At 30.6% G+C, this 17,575-nt stretch overlaps 4 protein-coding genes across 4 annotated transcripts; 2 read left to right on the top strand and 2 right to left on the bottom strand.

Annotated features, from left to right (window-relative positions):
* Positions 1 to 1,937: 1,937 nt before the first annotated feature.
* Positions 1,938 to 6,042, bottom strand: LOC115879648 (AP-3 complex subunit mu-1). The gene is made up of 9 exons (XM_030896553.1): positions 5,920 to 6,042; positions 5,592 to 5,823; positions 5,474 to 5,533; positions 5,297 to 5,418; positions 5,078 to 5,237; positions 4,903 to 5,016; positions 4,660 to 4,846; positions 4,309 to 4,460; positions 1,938 to 2,190 (listed from the first exon to the last, which is right to left on the bottom strand). Exons 1-9 carry the CDS (start codon positions 5,952 to 5,954, stop codon positions 2,005 to 2,007), a joined length of 1,248 nt encoding a protein of 415 aa, XP_030752413.1. The 5' UTR covers positions 5,955 to 6,042; the 3' UTR covers positions 1,938 to 2,004.
* A 135-nt stretch (positions 6,043 to 6,177) lies between these two features.
* Positions 6,178 to 8,196, top strand: LOC115879661 (translation initiation factor eIF-2B subunit beta). Its single transcript, XM_030896580.1, has 8 exons — positions 6,178 to 6,361; positions 6,414 to 6,500; positions 6,556 to 6,685; positions 6,749 to 6,888; positions 6,941 to 7,097; positions 7,161 to 7,355; positions 7,441 to 7,637; positions 8,063 to 8,196. The coding sequence occupies exons 1-8, from the start codon at positions 6,303 to 6,305 to the stop codon at positions 8,133 to 8,135; spliced, it is 1,038 nt and encodes a 345-aa protein (XP_030752440.1). The 5' UTR covers positions 6,178 to 6,302; the 3' UTR covers positions 8,136 to 8,196.
* Positions 8,184 to 8,812, bottom strand: LOC115879731 (protein mago nashi). The gene has a single exon (XM_030896701.1). The coding sequence runs from the start codon at positions 8,676 to 8,678 to the stop codon at positions 8,238 to 8,240; it is 441 nt and encodes a 146-aa protein (XP_030752561.1). The 5' UTR covers positions 8,679 to 8,812; the 3' UTR covers positions 8,184 to 8,237.
* Positions 8,813 to 11,542: 2,730 nt separating this feature from the next.
* On the top strand, positions 11,543 to 12,610 carry LOC115879714 (frataxin, mitochondrial). The gene is made up of 3 exons (XM_030896675.1): positions 11,543 to 11,817; positions 11,888 to 12,210; positions 12,298 to 12,610. Exons 2-3 carry the CDS (start codon positions 11,890 to 11,892, stop codon positions 12,541 to 12,543), a joined length of 567 nt encoding a protein of 188 aa, XP_030752535.1. The 5' UTR covers positions 11,543 to 11,817; positions 11,888 to 11,889; the 3' UTR covers positions 12,544 to 12,610.
* The last annotated feature ends 4,965 nt before the right edge of the window (positions 12,611 to 17,575 follow it).

Below are 17,575 nucleotides of genomic sequence, written 5' to 3'. Positions count from 1 at the left end.
ATATTTATACCACACACTTGGTATTTCGAGTCAAATTGTCGTTATGAACCGCGTGTTACAATTACAATTAAACCATATGCGAAAATGTCAAAAGTGTATATTATATGACATATCATATGATATGTCATTCTATTCAGAGTGTCATTTTCTATCGAATAAAGTAGAAATATACCGAGGGTGCCGTTTAAAAATTAAAAGTTATAGTCATTTCCGGTGAAACAGGAAGTAACCAAAAACAATTGAATGCGTCAATCAATCCTAATTTATGTCATATACTAACATACTAAATCTTGTTTTTTTTTATTTGAAAATTTAAAAAAAAATATGGGTATGGGCCACTTTTGGGACGCACCCGGTATAATAAAGACAGTACCGAGTTAAATAAATGTAGTTTTCATTTTATCCACTTCCTATCACCTTCCTTGCTTTAATGGAACAGATTTATGTTATCTCTAATTTACATAATAAGACATCACTTAATCAGAAAAAAAAATACAACAATCATATTTTTTTTCTCTCCCTGTCGCCGATTCTATTATATCTGTGGAATAGATCCTGTTTTGATTAATATTAGGGGTCTAATATTGTCTGACCGCATGTTCCAACTATTTATGAATGAGATGCTCAGTCTATATTTTATTTTAAGTCTATGATAGAAACATATAATTTTCTTACACATGTATGTATTTTAATTTAAATTCTAACGGTCATAATGTGTATCAGAAGAATATAAATCTAAATATTATTGGCAAAAAAAAATAAAACTTATAAAAAGCCATTCTTCAGTCTGAAGAAAAGATGGCAAATAAAAAGTATTGATTGATGAATGTTTGACTAAAATTAATAATTTATTATTAATTTCAAAAATTACGTAATTTCGATTATAAAATTTCTTCTATAACGTGTATTTTATTATTTTTATCCTTTTTGGACTCTAAGACGTTTTTTCTAAACTTTTATTTAAAAAACCTGTCCTAAATCTTAATAAAATATAAAAAAGTTTAAATACGATATATTTTAATTTAATTATAGCTTCATTAAAATAAAAAAATTACCCGGCTATGATACGGAGAGTTCAGGTGTACTTGAGAAACGAAAGACAGTGTTGTGTTTCTCGGCAGAGTCGTCAGGGAACGACCGTTACGACAGAGACAACCTATCTATCGCTCGTGTCGCACTCGTTATAACCTAAAACAATAACACAGCAATAACAAGACATTGTCTGACCGCATGTTCCAGCTATTTATGAATGAGATGCTCAGTCTATATTTTATTTTAAGTCTATGGCCTAACCTAACGCACCGCCAATGTACTATATATAGGTATAATAAAAATTGAATTGATATAACATTTTTTTATTATATAATATATTTTAATCAATTGCAAATAATAATTAAAGATAAATAATGATTTTCAATTGCTATAGAAAAAAATATTAACAAACATATAAAAAATAAATATATTTTACTAAACATTAAGTTTCTTAATTTAACTAACTTCTAACATTAAAATTCGTTAATAAACAAAAATCTATTAAAATATATAATGGTCTTTTTAGCTTGTTTAAAAGTTCTGTATATTTCTAAAATCTAAAACACACAAGATCGAAAAAAGGCGCCAATGTGGTCATTCAAGTGTCAATCGATGTTAAATTTCTGTCAGAGCAATCTCTATACGCAATCTATTAAAAAATTATAAAAAATTGTCAAAAATTAATAGATACATAGGAAATATGGATAAGCCACACAAAAGTATATTCTGTAAAAATTATTTTTTGAAAATAATTTAAAATTAAAATTCCTTTTTTGTATTTACTATGATGCTCGTAATTTTTAATGACATATAGGGATTAGTTCGACGAAAATTATCATCGATCGTCATTTCAAAAGCCACTGTGACGCTGTTTTTCTTTCTCGATCGTATGTACTGTCTCAGCGAGATTTCCGAGAAACCGACGATATATTAAAAAGTAAAGAATAACTCAGTTAAAGCTTACAATTTATTCTACATCCGAATTTGGAAACGGCCAGCTTTGGTAATGTACTTCACTCCCTTAAATGGTTTGTACTTTTCCCCGTACATGTCCAGTCTGTTGACTTTTAAGCCGCTCACAGCCAGTTGGCTTATTGTAAAATGGACATTTATAGATGGATTTATCTCTGCCGTATTTGTACCGCTCGCAATTGTCACCTAAACAAGGAAAAACATTAACATTTTAAAACTACTATAGCTCGTCAAATATACAGGATATTTCAAAAAACATGTGCCATCGCTCGTGGGATATTCGATTAATTTTTTATATCAACATTGGTCCGATTTTGCTTTGTTTCGTAGCTACAGGGGGTTAAAGTATTTTTTCGAATCGAAAAAGCATTTTTTTCGATTTATTATAATTTTCTTCTAACTGTAAAAGTTACAATAAGTGTTACATATTTTAGTACTAAAAAAGTGACGACAGATTCACCAGGGACGTGCATATATGGAATGTGGAATATTTTTCTAAGAAAAAAATATGCACCACTGATTTTTTTTTCTTGTTATCAAAGTTGTATAGGCCGTTTAATGCCGATTAAAAGTTGTCCCTTGATCTTGATATGTTGTTGTTTTCGGTCTCTTTAATAAGATAAACGCAATTTTATCAATCAAAATTAATAAAATTAATAAATTATTTATTTAATCTATTTTATTATTAAATTTATAACACTATGTTCAGTGCTACCTACAGCAAATTTAAGAAAAATACTGGTATTTATACCGGGACCCCATTAGCCAACACGCCACGCCACGTCATGAAGATCTGTGCGTATGTTTTTCCATTTAATTATATGTATTTTGTACACACTAGGCAACACGCCACCCCATGCCATCCCACGCTATCACACGTGTGATGGGCGATTCGTCTGTCCCAGATCTCATGTGTACACTCTTTCCCACGTCGCAACACGTGGACTCACGTGGGATAGCGTGGCATGTGGCCTAAAGCTCTACGCGCACTGAAGGGGTATCGGCGCGATCGACCGACATGTGATTTTCAGATTACGTTGAAATAAATGTAAGCCCGCGCACTGTATTAGATCGGTGCGCTTCGAGCTATCGGCGCCATCGGCGGTACCCGGCGCCATCAGGCGAAATCAGAGAATGCATGGGAGGGGGACGAATAGTCTACACCGAGCGACTGTTTTTAGTGGAGCAGTTTTACATTAAATATTTCCGATGAATTATTAATCGAAAGTCTCGTACACTTTCGATTAGGTACAATACTATTTTATCACTAACAATGTGTTTAATATATAATTTTTTCTTACCACAAACGTAGAACATCATTTATACGTATATTATAGATTCTGAAGAAGACCGAATTAAAATTGGTCGAAACATCAATCATTAAACACAATGTAAACAAAAGTTTCGTTTTATTTACTACTGACTTAAAACCAAGATTTTAAAAACTTAACAATGTATATAGTATATAAAATTATTTTATAAATGTTTGCAATGACACTTATTTAGATTAAAAAACTAAAAATAGAAGTTTTATTTGACTATTTTTCATATCTAGCTTTGTTTTTAAAGAACAAATTAAACCCTTTTGAATGACACCAAATTTCTTAAAATCTGTTAAGCCAAGAGTAATGTAGTATTTTTTATCCCCATCTTACACTCTATTTCACTAATTTTATGTGGTTTGTTAAGATCTAAATATATTAATGTGTGTTCTCTGTGTAAGATCTCAATAATATTCATTTCCATCATAAAGCATAAAATATAAAAAGTTGCATAAAAATATACATAGTAATATTTTATAATTTTTTGAAATACCGAATGAATTTGACTAACCTGAAAAAAAAACTAGGTATCTACATAACCTAGTTTTAGGTATCTACATACCTGTTTTGAAAAAAAAACTAGGTATCTACATAATGAATAACAAGGATAAACTATAAAAGCATCCATATCAATATTACCAACTTAACATCATCTCAGGTACATACCTATTTTTTTATAATAAACTTAGATTTCACTGGTTTAAGGAATCTTTTTTGTCAAATATTGTAAAAGGAGGACATTTGGGTACAAAAGGAGGCAGGAGGACATTTCTTCTAAAAGGAGGACTGTCCTCCCGGAAGGAGGACACTTGGCAACCCTAAGGAAGGAACATATCAACAAACTTAGGTGGAGCGCGATGGGGGATTAATATGGCTGACTTAAGTCATACTGATAAACCCTGATAAACTTCTATTCAAAGGTTTAGACATGTAAAATTGAGGTTAGATGATAAAATATTGAAAAGCATCAAAGAATACTTACAGTTCCCCTTATATTAGGCAACTTAGTCACATCGATCTTGCCAATCTCCCAATGCAATATCTTTGACACTGGATCAAAATTGTATTTGCCTTGGTTGGCAGTTAAAATACAATTAAGAATACATTTTGGCATCAATACTTCTAATTTAACACCTGAAATCAAACATTAGTTAAATTTAGTATTCAAAACAAAGTTTTTATAATTTTGCTTTGCAACAAATCAAAAACCAATTTAATTCATATGTTAAGGTGCCTCTATTTTACTTATTTCGCTGAGATTCAATCACAACTATAAAAATGAGTAACTTTTGATTCAAATGAGACTGATATAGATATGGTTTGTCACACTTACTTTCTACAGTTCTTCCTAATGTCTGTTTAGGCCCAACTGTCAAATCCAGTCTGGCTTGCTCACCAGTTTTTATTGACAGATTGTGCCTGACATAAATAGGAATTGCTACCACACTTTGTGTGTTAATATGGTAAGATATCAATCGAAAATTTCCATCTGGTGGAATAAATGACAATACCCTTTCAGCCTATAAACCAAAAAATGTAACTATAAAAAGAAAAATATTTTTCTTTTATTACATACTTCCCATCGTTTGAATCTCACACAAGGATGAAAACTGACATCATCAAATAGTCTGGGGTTCATGAATGATAGAGTTAAATCAGGCATACCGCTTAACTTAATACAACAGTCAATCTAAAAATGAAAATAAAAATAATAATGATTTCTTTCTACTTATTAAAATTATAGAACTAACATAACCCTGTATTTCTGCAAACACAGTGGCCCCAGATTTGTCGATTATTGCATCTACCTCCTCAATAACATCAAAATATGCCTCATTATTATTGTATTTCACTCCAGATCGTCTCCATGGAATATTCGACAGTTGTCCTGAAGGAAGAACCTCACTTACACTAAAATCCAACAAAAAAACTAATTTATCTGTAACATTAATTACATCCATATCTCTTACTTTGTTTTTCCTGTTACTGTGTTGGCTATAGTACGCAAAATATTTGGGGGTTTGATAAGTTCTTTTAAAATATTGCTCTCAGTTGCCAAAGGAAAACCATTATCAAGCATTTCATCTAAAAGCTAAATAATATCTTTAAAATACAATGTTACACAATACATACAATAACATCACTACCTCATAAACAATTACATAATTTTCTTTTATGATTGACTCTGTACAGTCTGAGAAGTAATCCTAGAATACAAAAAAAATCTTCAACATAAAGCCGCAGAAAATTTAGAGAGATTTTTACTTGAAATGTATCGACAATGCGATGTAGGAATTCAATAACAAAAAGAGGTTGAATTTCTTCCATACACACAGCAACATAACTCACTCCGGCTCGTTGGATGGAAATTAAGTAGTGATGTGGAGTTGCAATCACAGGATTGATATCTTTCGCATTCTCACGCTGGGCTTCTAAGTAGTAATCACAAACAGAACGGGAGATCACACTTCTCCAATGTTTCTCTAGGAAAACATCACTAAAATAGAGAAACCATATGTAATAATTAAGAAAGTTCTGTACTATAATCTAAGTAATTTATATTATTAAAATCTTAATGGATCTAATACTGTACCCCTGTGAGTTAATTATAAATAAACTGTGTATCATTTTTAAAGCTAATTAATTTTTCATTGGATTTTATCAAATTTTATAAACATTAAACATAACCTATTGAATTTTTGTTGATTTATGGATCATATATCATAAAGATAATAATCATATATAAAAGCTGTGATTTTAGTAATTAACAGTTGGCAATACTGATATCAGATGCAAGGTATTCTGTGGTCAGACTAGCTAGATGTTGTTCTGTGGACGCAGTCATCAACAAAGCTTATCTATAGATAAAAGATCTATAATCTATGGTCAATGTCAATAACTTGAAGAATTTAGGCTATATTTATTATTTTTATATATTTTTGATTTTATTTTACTAGAGAAAAATTACATTTAATTATGAAGGACAATGACGACTTATCGGATATAATCAAACTGATTAGTGACATAAAGCACAAGTAATCTTTTATTCATATCATTTTAAATTAAATTAATTGTCCTCGTTTTAAGGAACATACTTAGTTCATATGATGTAGCTCTTCGTACTGAAAAATTGCTTGAAAACCTCATTTCCCATGGAAAATGGGACAGTGCTTTGTAAGTATTAATACTATTTAGGGGATAGTAAGTACTTAAGGTAATAGGATTGCAGAGAATTAATGGATTTAGTTAAACAGAGGATAAAATGTTTTTCACAAAGTTTACCTGATGAGCCTACTGCTAGTAACATTATGAAACATATTTTGAAAATTATTCGTGATGAATATCAATTAGTTTCAAAGGTATTTTATTAATATAGGTGACTGGTTTATAATATTTATTTCGTTATGATTTTTTTATAATAGAAAAAAGGAGAAACTCATTCTTTACAACAAATAGTTAAAGGTGATTCCAGCAATGTATTGGATTACTCAGAAAACGTTTCGAATTTAAGATCAGCATTACTGGATCATCTCTCTGAATATAAAGATGAACTTGAAACCAGGTATGATTAAATGAAAAATTCTAGAAACTTAAAACTGTAATATTCATTTTAGCACTGAGAATATAGCAGCTCAAGCTTCAGAACATATACACAGTAATGAAACTATTCTTACAGTTGGAAAATCAAGAACTGTGGAAAAGTTTTTAAAATCTGCCTCGAAACAGAGGCTTTTTAATGTGATTGTTGTTGAAGGGGCACCTTCGTATTTGGTAATTACCTTATAAGTTAGGTTTATAACAAAGTATTATTTTAAATGATAATTTATGTTAAAGGGGCACTCTATGGCAGCAGCTTTAGCAAAAAGCAACATACAAACCACAGTAATTCCTGATTCTGCAGTGTTTGCTATGATTTCTAGAGTTAACAAAGTTATAATAGGCACTCATACTGTTCTGGCTAATGGAGCTCTAAGAGCAACCAGTGGCATATATGTTGTTGCATTAGCTGCAAAACATTATTCTATTCCAGTAAGTCATAATAATCTTAAAATTTACTGTGAAATTATATTAACATTTGTTTTATATTAAAATGATTTCCAATTCCCACTTTTAGGTCATGGTACTCTCACATATGTATAAATTGACTCCATTGTACCTGGGTTCAAATGATCATGATTCATTTAATATTTGTGCCTCACCAGCTAGCGTAATACCATATTCTTTTGGATCAGTTTTAAACAGTGCCGACATAAAAAATCCAATGTTTGACCATGTTCCACCAGAGTTAGTTACTCTGTTTATAACACATCAGTAAGTACAGTAGAAATACATTCAAATAAATATATTTAGCATGGTATACATACCACAATTGAATATCACAGTAGGCATAGAAATTATATTTCAGTTCATGCTTTACTATGGCTATTTCCAGAGTTTTGATAGTCACAGCTAATTTTCAGTTTGCAGTCCTGGTCAAACAAAAAAACTGCAATATAATGCATATTTTAAAATATTTTCATAAATATACAGGATAATTAAAATATATTTTGATGCCAAATTTGTAGTTTTTTAGATGGATTGCTTGGTTGATTTTAGATGGAGTGCTGTATATTTTTGTTGCATTGTAAGTAGCTATAGTAAAATTCAAATTGAAATGTAATTTTTAGGGCTATTGTCATCGATTTTACTAAATTATACAGTTTTTACTTAATATTTGTTGTTCTTGTTTATTATAGAGGAGGAAATGCCCCATCTTATATTTACCGCTTATTATCAGAGATGTACCATCCCGATGACTATGAAATATAATATAATAATTACTAGCCTTGTGTTTTTTTCATATAATTAAACCACCAATTTAATTCTTTAATACAAAATCTTTTATTTAATTTATACTTTGACAACTACACATTATATAGGCTTAATTTTAAAGTGCATACCAATTAAAGAGAACACCAAACACTTTAGATCCTGGACTAAGTAGTAGAAGCATCTCAAACCTTCGGGATCTTTGGACTGACTCACGTCCACTAAAGAACCAGTTTTAGAAGTGGCAAAGGATATGTGTTCATCATTGATTACAATCTCCAGTTCTTGCCGACCAATTCTGTCTGATGGTGGCCATAAAGCATCATCTTCCTGCATTATTTCTGAGTCGACTATAATTCTCTTCAATTCTTCCATAACGCACTGATGAACGTAGACTTCCTTTCTGATCATGGTATCGTTTTTGTAGTTTGAGTTGTTGGCGTACCTCAGTTTGCCATCAGGTCGAAATTCGAATTCAAGAAACTCATGGCCAAATTTACCTTTGTGGCCTACGTAATATCGAATGTAAAAATCTGCCGACATTTTTACTTTGTTTTAGCTGGTATTCAAAAATAAATTAAACAAAAAATCGGCGTCCTAGTGCCTAAAATCGATGATTGAAAAATTTTGAGGTTAGCTTTCTTGCCTAGGGATTTTCTTATTTTCTTTTTAAAATTAACTGGCTGTCAAATTTTTTTTTTGAAACTAGGGTGGCCAATACACAATTAATGGTGGGTTCATACAGCCAAATAAAATAAAATAAGAATAAAATAAAATAAAATAAGAAAGTTGGTTATATGGGATACCGTACATGCGTTCATACAGCCAAATAAAATAAGAAGTCTTTATCTTTTAACTTCTTGTTTTATTTTATGTGAAAACGGCTTTGCGCACGCTTAATTCTAACCTACAAATATTTTCAGTTTGGATTTAATTTATTCTATAATTTCACATAAGTAAAATGTATAATATAGTAGGCAACGAATAAATAAATATACTATAAATAGTAAAATTACTATAAACAATCGTAAAAGTTAACTTTTATCCAGCCTCATCGTACTGCGCATGAGCAAATATATATTTCTTATTTTATTTTATTTGACTGTATGAACGCACACAAATAAGAATTCCTTATTTCTTATTTTATTTTATTCTTATTTTATTTTATTTGGCTGTATGAACCCACCATAAATCCAATGTCGCATGTCGCCAACTTAATTTTTTTCAACTATTTTTAAATAAAAATTTATGGGTGCTGTATATTTTATTTCTAGATTTTATTAAATTATATTTTTAATGAATTTTTCTAGAAATATATTTTGGTTTTATTCCATTTTTTAGACGTTTCAATAGTGGTTTTGGTAATTTTATCAAGTTTTGTTTGAATTATTTTAAAATTGGTAAATTCTGCTTGTAAAAAATGTGAAATGGGTGTATAGTTTTATATATAGAAATAAAAATGTAAAGGTTATTTACTTTATGGAGTATAAATATTTATTTATTAATAATAATTTAGGTAAAGGTGTGGATCCGGTGGCCGGTGGCTGACCTTGAAGCCCATATTTGCTGCTTTTGATCATCAATACTACGCAAGCGCACATCATCGATGTTGCCAAATTGCAGTTTATTTTCGAATTATTTGCAGTTGAAAATTTTTTTTGCGTGTTAATCAATAATAATACAAATTCTATAATTAATTTTATAATTTCAGATTTATCTTGATATCCAAAATTAAGGTAAGAAGAATAATGAAGATTGTGAAATGAAGTATTATGAATATATAAAATTGTAATAATAATAACATTTATTTATATATTTACATTAGAATTAAAATTTATCATTTACGGATTTTTTCTTAATGGTTTTAAACTTATTAGAATTATTTTATTTCTTTTCATTAAAAGTTATTTAATTTCTAGTTATTTACAGGCAACAATAGTTTTGATTATATGTATTGATGTTTTGAAGTACTACCATGACGGGTCTTATTATAGAACAATAAACGTCAATCGGAGATAGAGGTAACATTTTACCTATTATATAATGTTACTAATATAATATATTTTGATTATAATTAATGTTTTTATCATAATTTCTTAAAAATATCAAGTTAGTGGATTTTATCGAAGAGTGTGTTGATAAGCAGCGGCGGATACAGGGGGAGGGCCCATGGGGCCCGGGCCCCCCTAAAGTCTGTGATTTGTGTAAAATATTAGGCTTTTGTGTTAAAAATGGCGCCCTAAAAACCATATTCTACATTGCTTTTCATTTTGGGCCCCCCCTAAAATAAATTCCTGTATCCGCCCCTGTTGATAAGACTAAAATAAGCTTTATGTTTTATCTTTTTCTTTTTAGAAGGGAGATGGTTTGTATCGTAGAATACATTACAGTATTTAATATCGTGTACTTTGATATTCTTTTCTTAATTTACTATAATTTCTTGTTTCCTATAATGCCAAATCTTGACAATATGGTGAAGGTTGAGTTTTGATCTTATTAGTTTTATAAGAATAATAATAATAGAAATACAAGACTAAATTAAGACTTAGTTTGTGATTTATATTAAGATCTTTCTTATAATATTTGTTATGTCTTCATCTTAATACTATATTATGCTTGGTCTGGAAAATAAATGTTAAAATATCTTAATTTTGCATATCCTATTCATCCTTCCATTAGGAAAAATATGGTTTGTAAATCATATATGCTAAGAAAATCACATAAATTAGGTGTAAGAATAGAGAAATCTTAATGTAGCAGAAAAATTAATGCAATATATAAGCAGAATTAAACAAGGTAACTGTTAATGTTGCTGAAGCTGATTCTACAATTTTAATTACGGAGGCTAAAAGGCCCTTTAAGGCCTCCGTAGTTTTGATGGAATGTTAAAAAAATCTATTATGAACATGACATGGAGCTACAGCATTTAAAAATTAAAAAAAGAAAAACTTGGACACATCCCTTTAATTTCCCGAATTTTTAATAAAGCACTTTTAAACGTAGCATAATAATCTAGATAGGAATCTAGAGTTTTATTTCTATATAATTTTATTGACTATAAAAATACATAATAAGCGTTCACGTGTTGTGCGAAATATTAAAATAATAATATAAATAATATACCGCGTACTATGATTGAAAAAAAAATAGCGTCAGCAATGACTATGAAATGAAGATCTCTGTCATTTTATGAAAATGTCCTCAATCGTCATTTCCCAGCCAACTGGACGCCGTTTTTTCGATCATACGGTATATATTGACAAAAAAACACTGAAAAGCACATATTTGTTTTCTACTGAAAATAATTCCAAAATAACTCGCAATCTGGCAACATCGAAGATGTGCGCATGCGTAGTGTCAGTGAATATATGCAGCATAGAATATATGCAGCAAAAACTCGTTTCAAGGTCAGCTACCGGATCCGCACCATTACCATAATTTACTTAAAAGGCAAGCTTAAAAGGTACAACGACGGTAAAAATCAATGTAAAAATATTTTTTTAAATATAAGAGGTACCTAACCTTAAATTCAATGTAAACATGTAAAATTAAACAGAATAAAAAAGTAGATTACTTAATGGACTAATATTGAAATTTCGCGAAATTTCTTCCTTATTTTACATTCTAAGCGAATGGACTCTTAAAAGAAACTGTATGAGCCAATAATTGAGAGAAATTACAAGTATGTACCCTCATTTTTATAACAATATTGATAAACCTTAAAACAACTTACAAACCGTTTTCTTTTGTAGAAATGTCTCTTTTAAATAGATATTTACTAAGATTGCTCTCAAAAAGAAAATACAATGGAAGTATACAGTTCAACAGAACTTTATCAATTGCCAATGGATCCCAGCACAATATATTTCAATTAATTAAACTCAGTCAAGATAAGGTAATCTTTAAAACTGACCTTAAAACATGTTTTTATTCAGTACTGTCTGAAGAGGAGGACTTAGTTGATACTAATACTTATGACAAGGTATGCGAAGAAACGTTGGATTCTTTAGCAGAATTATTTGATGAAATAGTTGCCAATGAATCAAAGTTTGAAAAAGGGGATGTAGTCTATGGAGTAAGTTTACTATATTATACTAAAAAGTGAACATTCCGAATTACAGTAGGTAATTGATGGACTATTTTAAAAAATGTTATCTTTTAGAGTGGAGTTTTAACGATAGATTTAGGGAACTATGGTGCTTACGTCATTAACAGGCAAGCACCTAATAGACAAATATGGCTAAGTTCTCCAACATCAGGGCCGAAGAGGTATGACTATTCTGTAAAAAATGACTGTTGGATATACAAGCACGATGGCAAATCACTACATCACTTATTAAAGCTGGAATTTGAAAGTCTTTTAGGCAAAGAACTAGATTTACTGAAGTGTAAACATAGCAAATTGTAGTTGTCTGAATTTATTGTTATTTATTGGTAATAGATGCACAAATATAAATTCTTTGTTTATAAAGTTATTTTATTTGTTAATAAGATCTTTAAAGCCTTCTAATATCCATTATTATTAAGGATTTCAGCAATTCCAGAACAAAAAATTCATTACCTTTTAATTTACGAGGGTCGCCCGAGAACTTTATTCCAATATCAGTGATACAAATTTGCTTTGAAAATTTATTATTTTTTCTGCCATAGCTCCACCTAGCCCATAGATAAAAGAAAATAATCTACTATTAAACCCTAGCCTTTTTACGACAGCCTTCGTCAACCCGACCAAACAGTAGTTGGCATTTTTGTTGGCAAATATTTATTCCGAAATAGAAAAAGTTTAAGTAGGCAAAAAGATTTAATTATTATAAGATAAAAGTATGGTACGTGTGTACCACATTTTCTTTCAAATGCCTAAATATTTCTATTTAATTTATTTTAGTATATAAAAATTCTCTGTCATAATATAAATTAATTCTACTAATTTTTTACTCTGGTGCCTAAAAAACGCCATGCGAGTACTTATCGCACCACATTTGAATCACGACACAATTATCGCTCCCATATCACCAAGCATATAAACATTCTTTACAGACCTACGGTATCAACAAAATTTACTTGGTTTTTATTGGTCAGCGTACGAAAGAAGACAACACAGCAGAGCGGCGACATCCTTTGGGATCTTTCAAAGGACTAACTGGGGTGTAACTGGGACTGGGACCCTTGTTTATATATTCTTAAAGTTGGTCAACCTCTCGACAAAATGTGCTGCCTCTGGTGAACAAATCGTGAATTTCAGTCATGTGATTAGGGGCGGAGTCAAAAATATCGATTATTTGCGGTATTTCCCTCAGAGTAATGTAATAATATAGCTCGGATTTTTGCGAACTATAATAGGGCTCAGCTGATTAAGAAATTTAAACAAAACTATTATTTCATTGTTGATTTTCGATTATTTTTTGCGGTTATTTTAAGGATTCTAAACCGTATTAACATAGAAATTATTATTTCAATATGTTGGTACATTTGCTAATTACTGGCAATTATTAATATTTAAAAAAAGTTACATACACTTACTTTATTTCGATTTGACACAGGGCTATAAAATTTTATTTCACTCTTGGAACATTTTATTCTAAATTGAGGTTTTACGAATTTACGATAATTTTTTTTTTGAAAACAAAACTTTTATACATTCTTGATTAAATTTTTTCTTAATTAAAAATAAAACTTGGCACTTGCTTCAATAATATTATTTGACATTTAAATAAATATTATGTAGATACTTAATATACCATTTAAATCTTTATTACACGAAATAAATCTTTCTTAGCGTAAAACATGATCAGTCAAGTTTGCTTTAACTATGTACCATATGAAAAAAAAATGTCGTCGATCGTCATTTCCCATATAAATTTACATATAAAATGACAGCGATCTTCATTTCATAGCCATCGCTGACGCCGTTTATTTTCGATCGAGAATTATAGAAACTGAAAATATCATTATGTTTTAACTCACAAAGCCCGTTAAACCATAAAACTTTCTAGTATATTGTTTTATTAGGAGTAAAAATGACATTTTTCGTGCATGCATGGCGAGACTGTACGTTTGACATACAGCCGAAGCACAAAAAGTCATTTTTACTCCGAATAGAGCATGCTATTTTTTTCAAACGCCACAAATAATTTTTTAAACAATTTCAAACGTTCCAAATAATATAAAAAGATTTAAAACTCATACCTTGTAAGTAATTATTATGATACAGAGAAAACAAGGTATGATATTGCGCAGGTTGGTCACCACGTCACAGGTGATAAACGGCACTATTGGTCGTCAATTTCAAATTTTCAAACAGATGACACATAATAAATGTGTATAATGTGTCATAACTTTTCAAATGTCAAGCTCGATGATTTTACATAACTTTAGGGGTTATGTCATTATTCTTACTTATTTTAGGTCTTTTTTTATTAGTGGCATTTGAACAATATGGATATTTTTTTGTATGGCATATGACGTCACAGGCGATATGCGCAAACTGAACGAAATTGGAGCCGCTATCAATCATACCTTGTTTTGTGTCATTTTAATAATATATTTTCATACTTTTATGCTTAGGTGTAAAACTTTACTTTTATGCCTAGGCGATAAAATGACTTTTTTATATTGTCAATCACGTCGCAAAAATTAATACTTTTATGACGTTTAAAAAAAATAATATTTTGAAACTAACTGGTATATTTTTCTGCCACAACAAAGTTATTATACAGTGATAAATGATAAGATCATATTGAAATACGCTACTGGGTAAAAAAAAATTGGCTAAATTTTATCAATAATACTCCATTTCAAAATTTATTTTCCAAAATAATAATTATTTTTTAATAATTGATTGCAATTAATATTATTTGACTAGTTTAATTTGATTAATAAGACTAGATTAAATTAATTTAAAATTTGATCAGATTTTTTTTCGCATATATTCAACTACCAGAGAACCAAAATTAGATGATAACGCACTTTTAAACGAAGTTGAAGGAAGATTATAATGTATCTATCACAATATTTAAAAGAACTACTAGAATTATTTAGAAGAAAATCAAAAAGACAAAAATACCCAAATACCTTCACCTTCTACTCAACTCGAAAATAAATGAATATAATCTCTTACAAGAACACTACACAAACTACTTCTTGTATTCTACACTAAACAAATTATCAAACTTATTAATTAATCAAATATAAAGAAAAAATAACCACAAATTACCCCTTCACCTATACTACTTAAATTCAAAATAAAATATAAAAACACTTCTAAATTACTTCTGGTAGTCTACACTAAACATTATAATCAAACTTAATAAATTAATCTAATTTTACTAAAACTACAAAGAAACAAGAAAATATTTTAAAACTACAAGAAACAAAACTTCGATACGTGCAACCAGTATGTAGATCAAGCCGTCAAAGAATATAAAATATTTTAAAATGTGCATTCAGAAGGAAAAAATATCTCGAAAATTATCTAAACAAACATTTTATTTCTTATCAGTGAAAAACATCGGCCTCGTCGGCCTTGCGGAATTTGTCGGGTATTTACAATGGTCGAATTGTATAATTACCAGCTTTTATAGCATATCTAATAGACAAAAAGTATCTGGTCGATTAGCAACCAATTGGCACAGTCCGAAAATTATCGATTTTTATTTTCTCTGTTTCTATTGGCCGCTTCAAAATTCAGAGTAACAAAAAATATTTTTCTGTAGTAAAAGACTGTGAAATACGCCCCGCCATCTGGTGCTTTACATCCATAAACGTCTTAGGTTGAGCTACTTTAAAAAGTCATATACAAGGCTGGGACTAACCAACGCTATCCACTCCACCAAATAACCAACGCAACTAACCTCGACACTGGCAAAAAAATATAAAAAACAAATAAAATTAGTAAAAACCAACCAACGCCACCATACATACATACTACCATTACTCGCTGACGAGTATTCGACACACATCAGAAGATGGTCAAGATGGCAAGGCGATTTCTTTCATGAGCTTTTCTGTAAGTGAAAAGCCCGATACGTGATGTTAGCTGCCTACCGCACTCCGGACATTCAAAAATCTCATTACTTTGTTGCCTCTTTACTTTTTGGTTGTCGCTGTTAACTGAGTTTACAATTCTTCTCCATTGAGTTCTATTGTGAGCTGCTTTCCCACTCATTCTGCATGTTAATCCCCTTTAAGTTTTCGTGGAAAATGTCCTTGTACCTTTTCAGTTGTCCACCCGGCCTCCTCTTACCGTCTACAATCTCACCGTAAAGCAGAGATTTTGATATGCGGTTTTCTTGCATTCTGCATACGTGACCAGCTATTACCAGCCCATCTTAAGCGGGATTTTGTAACCATGACTTCAATACTTTCGCAGTTAGCTTTTTCAAGGACCAATACGACGTTTGAGATATGATGGAACCACCGGATTTTTAAGAGTTGTCTAAGGTGTCTCTGTTGCAACTTGTTTAATGCGTTCATGTGTCGGCGGTACGGCACCCAGGTTTCGTTCCCATATAACATGGTGGGGATTATAATCGCTCGGTACACTGCAAGTTTCGTTTTTGTACTCAAGTCATGATTGTAGAAAACCCTGCCTTTTAATTTCCGGAATGCCAAACCTAACCAACCCCACCAAATAAACAACTAACCAATGAATTAACACCCTCCAAATAACCACGCTAACCAACCCGCCAAATAACTAAACCAATCTAACCAAAAAGAGTGAAACCAATGCAATCAAATCACACTACAAGCAAAAAAAAAATATAAAAAAGTCTTAGTCCGGCGTGAGATTTGAACCACGGACCATTCGCTCACGAAGCGATAGCCTCAGTCACGGAGCCTCAGGTGCTCTCGCAAAACTGCCTATTATAACCAGGCGTTACTTTCCGCCGTTTAGCTTTCTTTCGTACGCTGACCAATAAAAACCAAGTAAATTTTGTTGGTGCCGTAGGTCTGTAAAGAATGCTTATATGCTACCGGGAATACACTAATACAGTAAGTTGTCAGCGAGACACACAAATTAAAGATAGAACAAGTTCGTTTTTTGTAGCCCGGCGACATATACGTAGCAAACAAAATGAGAGAAAAGATTGAGTTTATTGCAGAAATTGAAAATAATCCTGAATTATACAATTATAAAATCAGTGATTATAGTAACAAACGTAAAACAAAAATTATCTGAAGACATTCGACGATACAAATGGAAGTCTTCTTCGTCAGATTTTAACTGTTGTGAAACGCTGCAATTACTTTGGGCAATCTTGATTAAATGGATGAACCGAATAACGTATTTTTCTTCTAATTAATTGCCACATTAAAACATGATGAAGCCGACGTCGTTGCTTCGTAGCTAAGCCACATATGAAATACGTATCTCTGATGTGCGTATAATACGATACATTTCGCTAACAAAAACGTAGGCTAGAAAATGTGGCGACGTAAAT

The sequence above is a fragment of the Sitophilus oryzae genome, unplaced genomic scaffold, assembly GCF_002938485.1.
Source record: "Sitophilus oryzae breed Bouriz unplaced genomic scaffold, Soryzae_2.0 scaffold_1067_pilon_pilon, whole genome shotgun sequence".
In the NCBI taxonomy this organism is placed as follows: domain Eukaryota; kingdom Metazoa; phylum Arthropoda; class Insecta; order Coleoptera; family Curculionidae; genus Sitophilus; species Sitophilus oryzae.
This window is presented reverse-complemented; position numbering and strand designations above follow the sequence as displayed.

Excerpts from the sequence above, each read along its gene's own strand:
- LOC115879661 (XM_030896580.1), top strand. The coding sequence starts at position 6,303 with ATGAAGGACAATGACGACTTATCGGATATAATCAAACTGATTAGTGAC. Across the intron at positions 6,362-6,413 it reads ATTAGTGACATAAAGCACAA|GAACATACTTAGTTCATATG; the intron begins GTAATCTTTTAT and ends CCTCGTTTTAAG. Across the intron at positions 7,356-7,440 it reads CAAAACATTATTCTATTCCA|GTCATGGTACTCTCACATAT; the intron begins GTAAGTCATAAT and ends TCCCACTTTTAG.
- LOC115879714 (XM_030896675.1), top strand. The coding sequence starts at position 11,890 with ATGTCTCTTTTAAATAGATATTTACTAAGATTGCTCTCAAAAAGAAAA. Across the intron at positions 12,211-12,297 it reads AAGGGGATGTAGTCTATGGA|AGTGGAGTTTTAACGATAGA; the intron begins GTAAGTTTACTA and ends GTTATCTTTTAG.
- LOC115879648 (XM_030896553.1), bottom strand. The coding sequence starts at position 5,954 with ATGATACACAGTTTATTTATAATTAACTCACAGGG. Across the intron at positions 5,419-5,473 it reads ATTATGTAATTGTTTATGAG|CTTTTAGATGAAATGCTTGA; the intron begins GTAGTGATGTTA and ends GATATTATTTAG. Across the intron at positions 5,017-5,077 it reads TTGCAGAAATACAGGGTTAT|ATTGACTGTTGTATTAAGTT; the intron begins GTTAGTTCTATA and ends TTTCATTTTTAG.
- LOC115879731 (XM_030896701.1), bottom strand. The coding sequence starts at position 8,678 with ATGTCGGCAGATTTTTACATTCGATATTACGTAGGCCACAAAGGTAAA.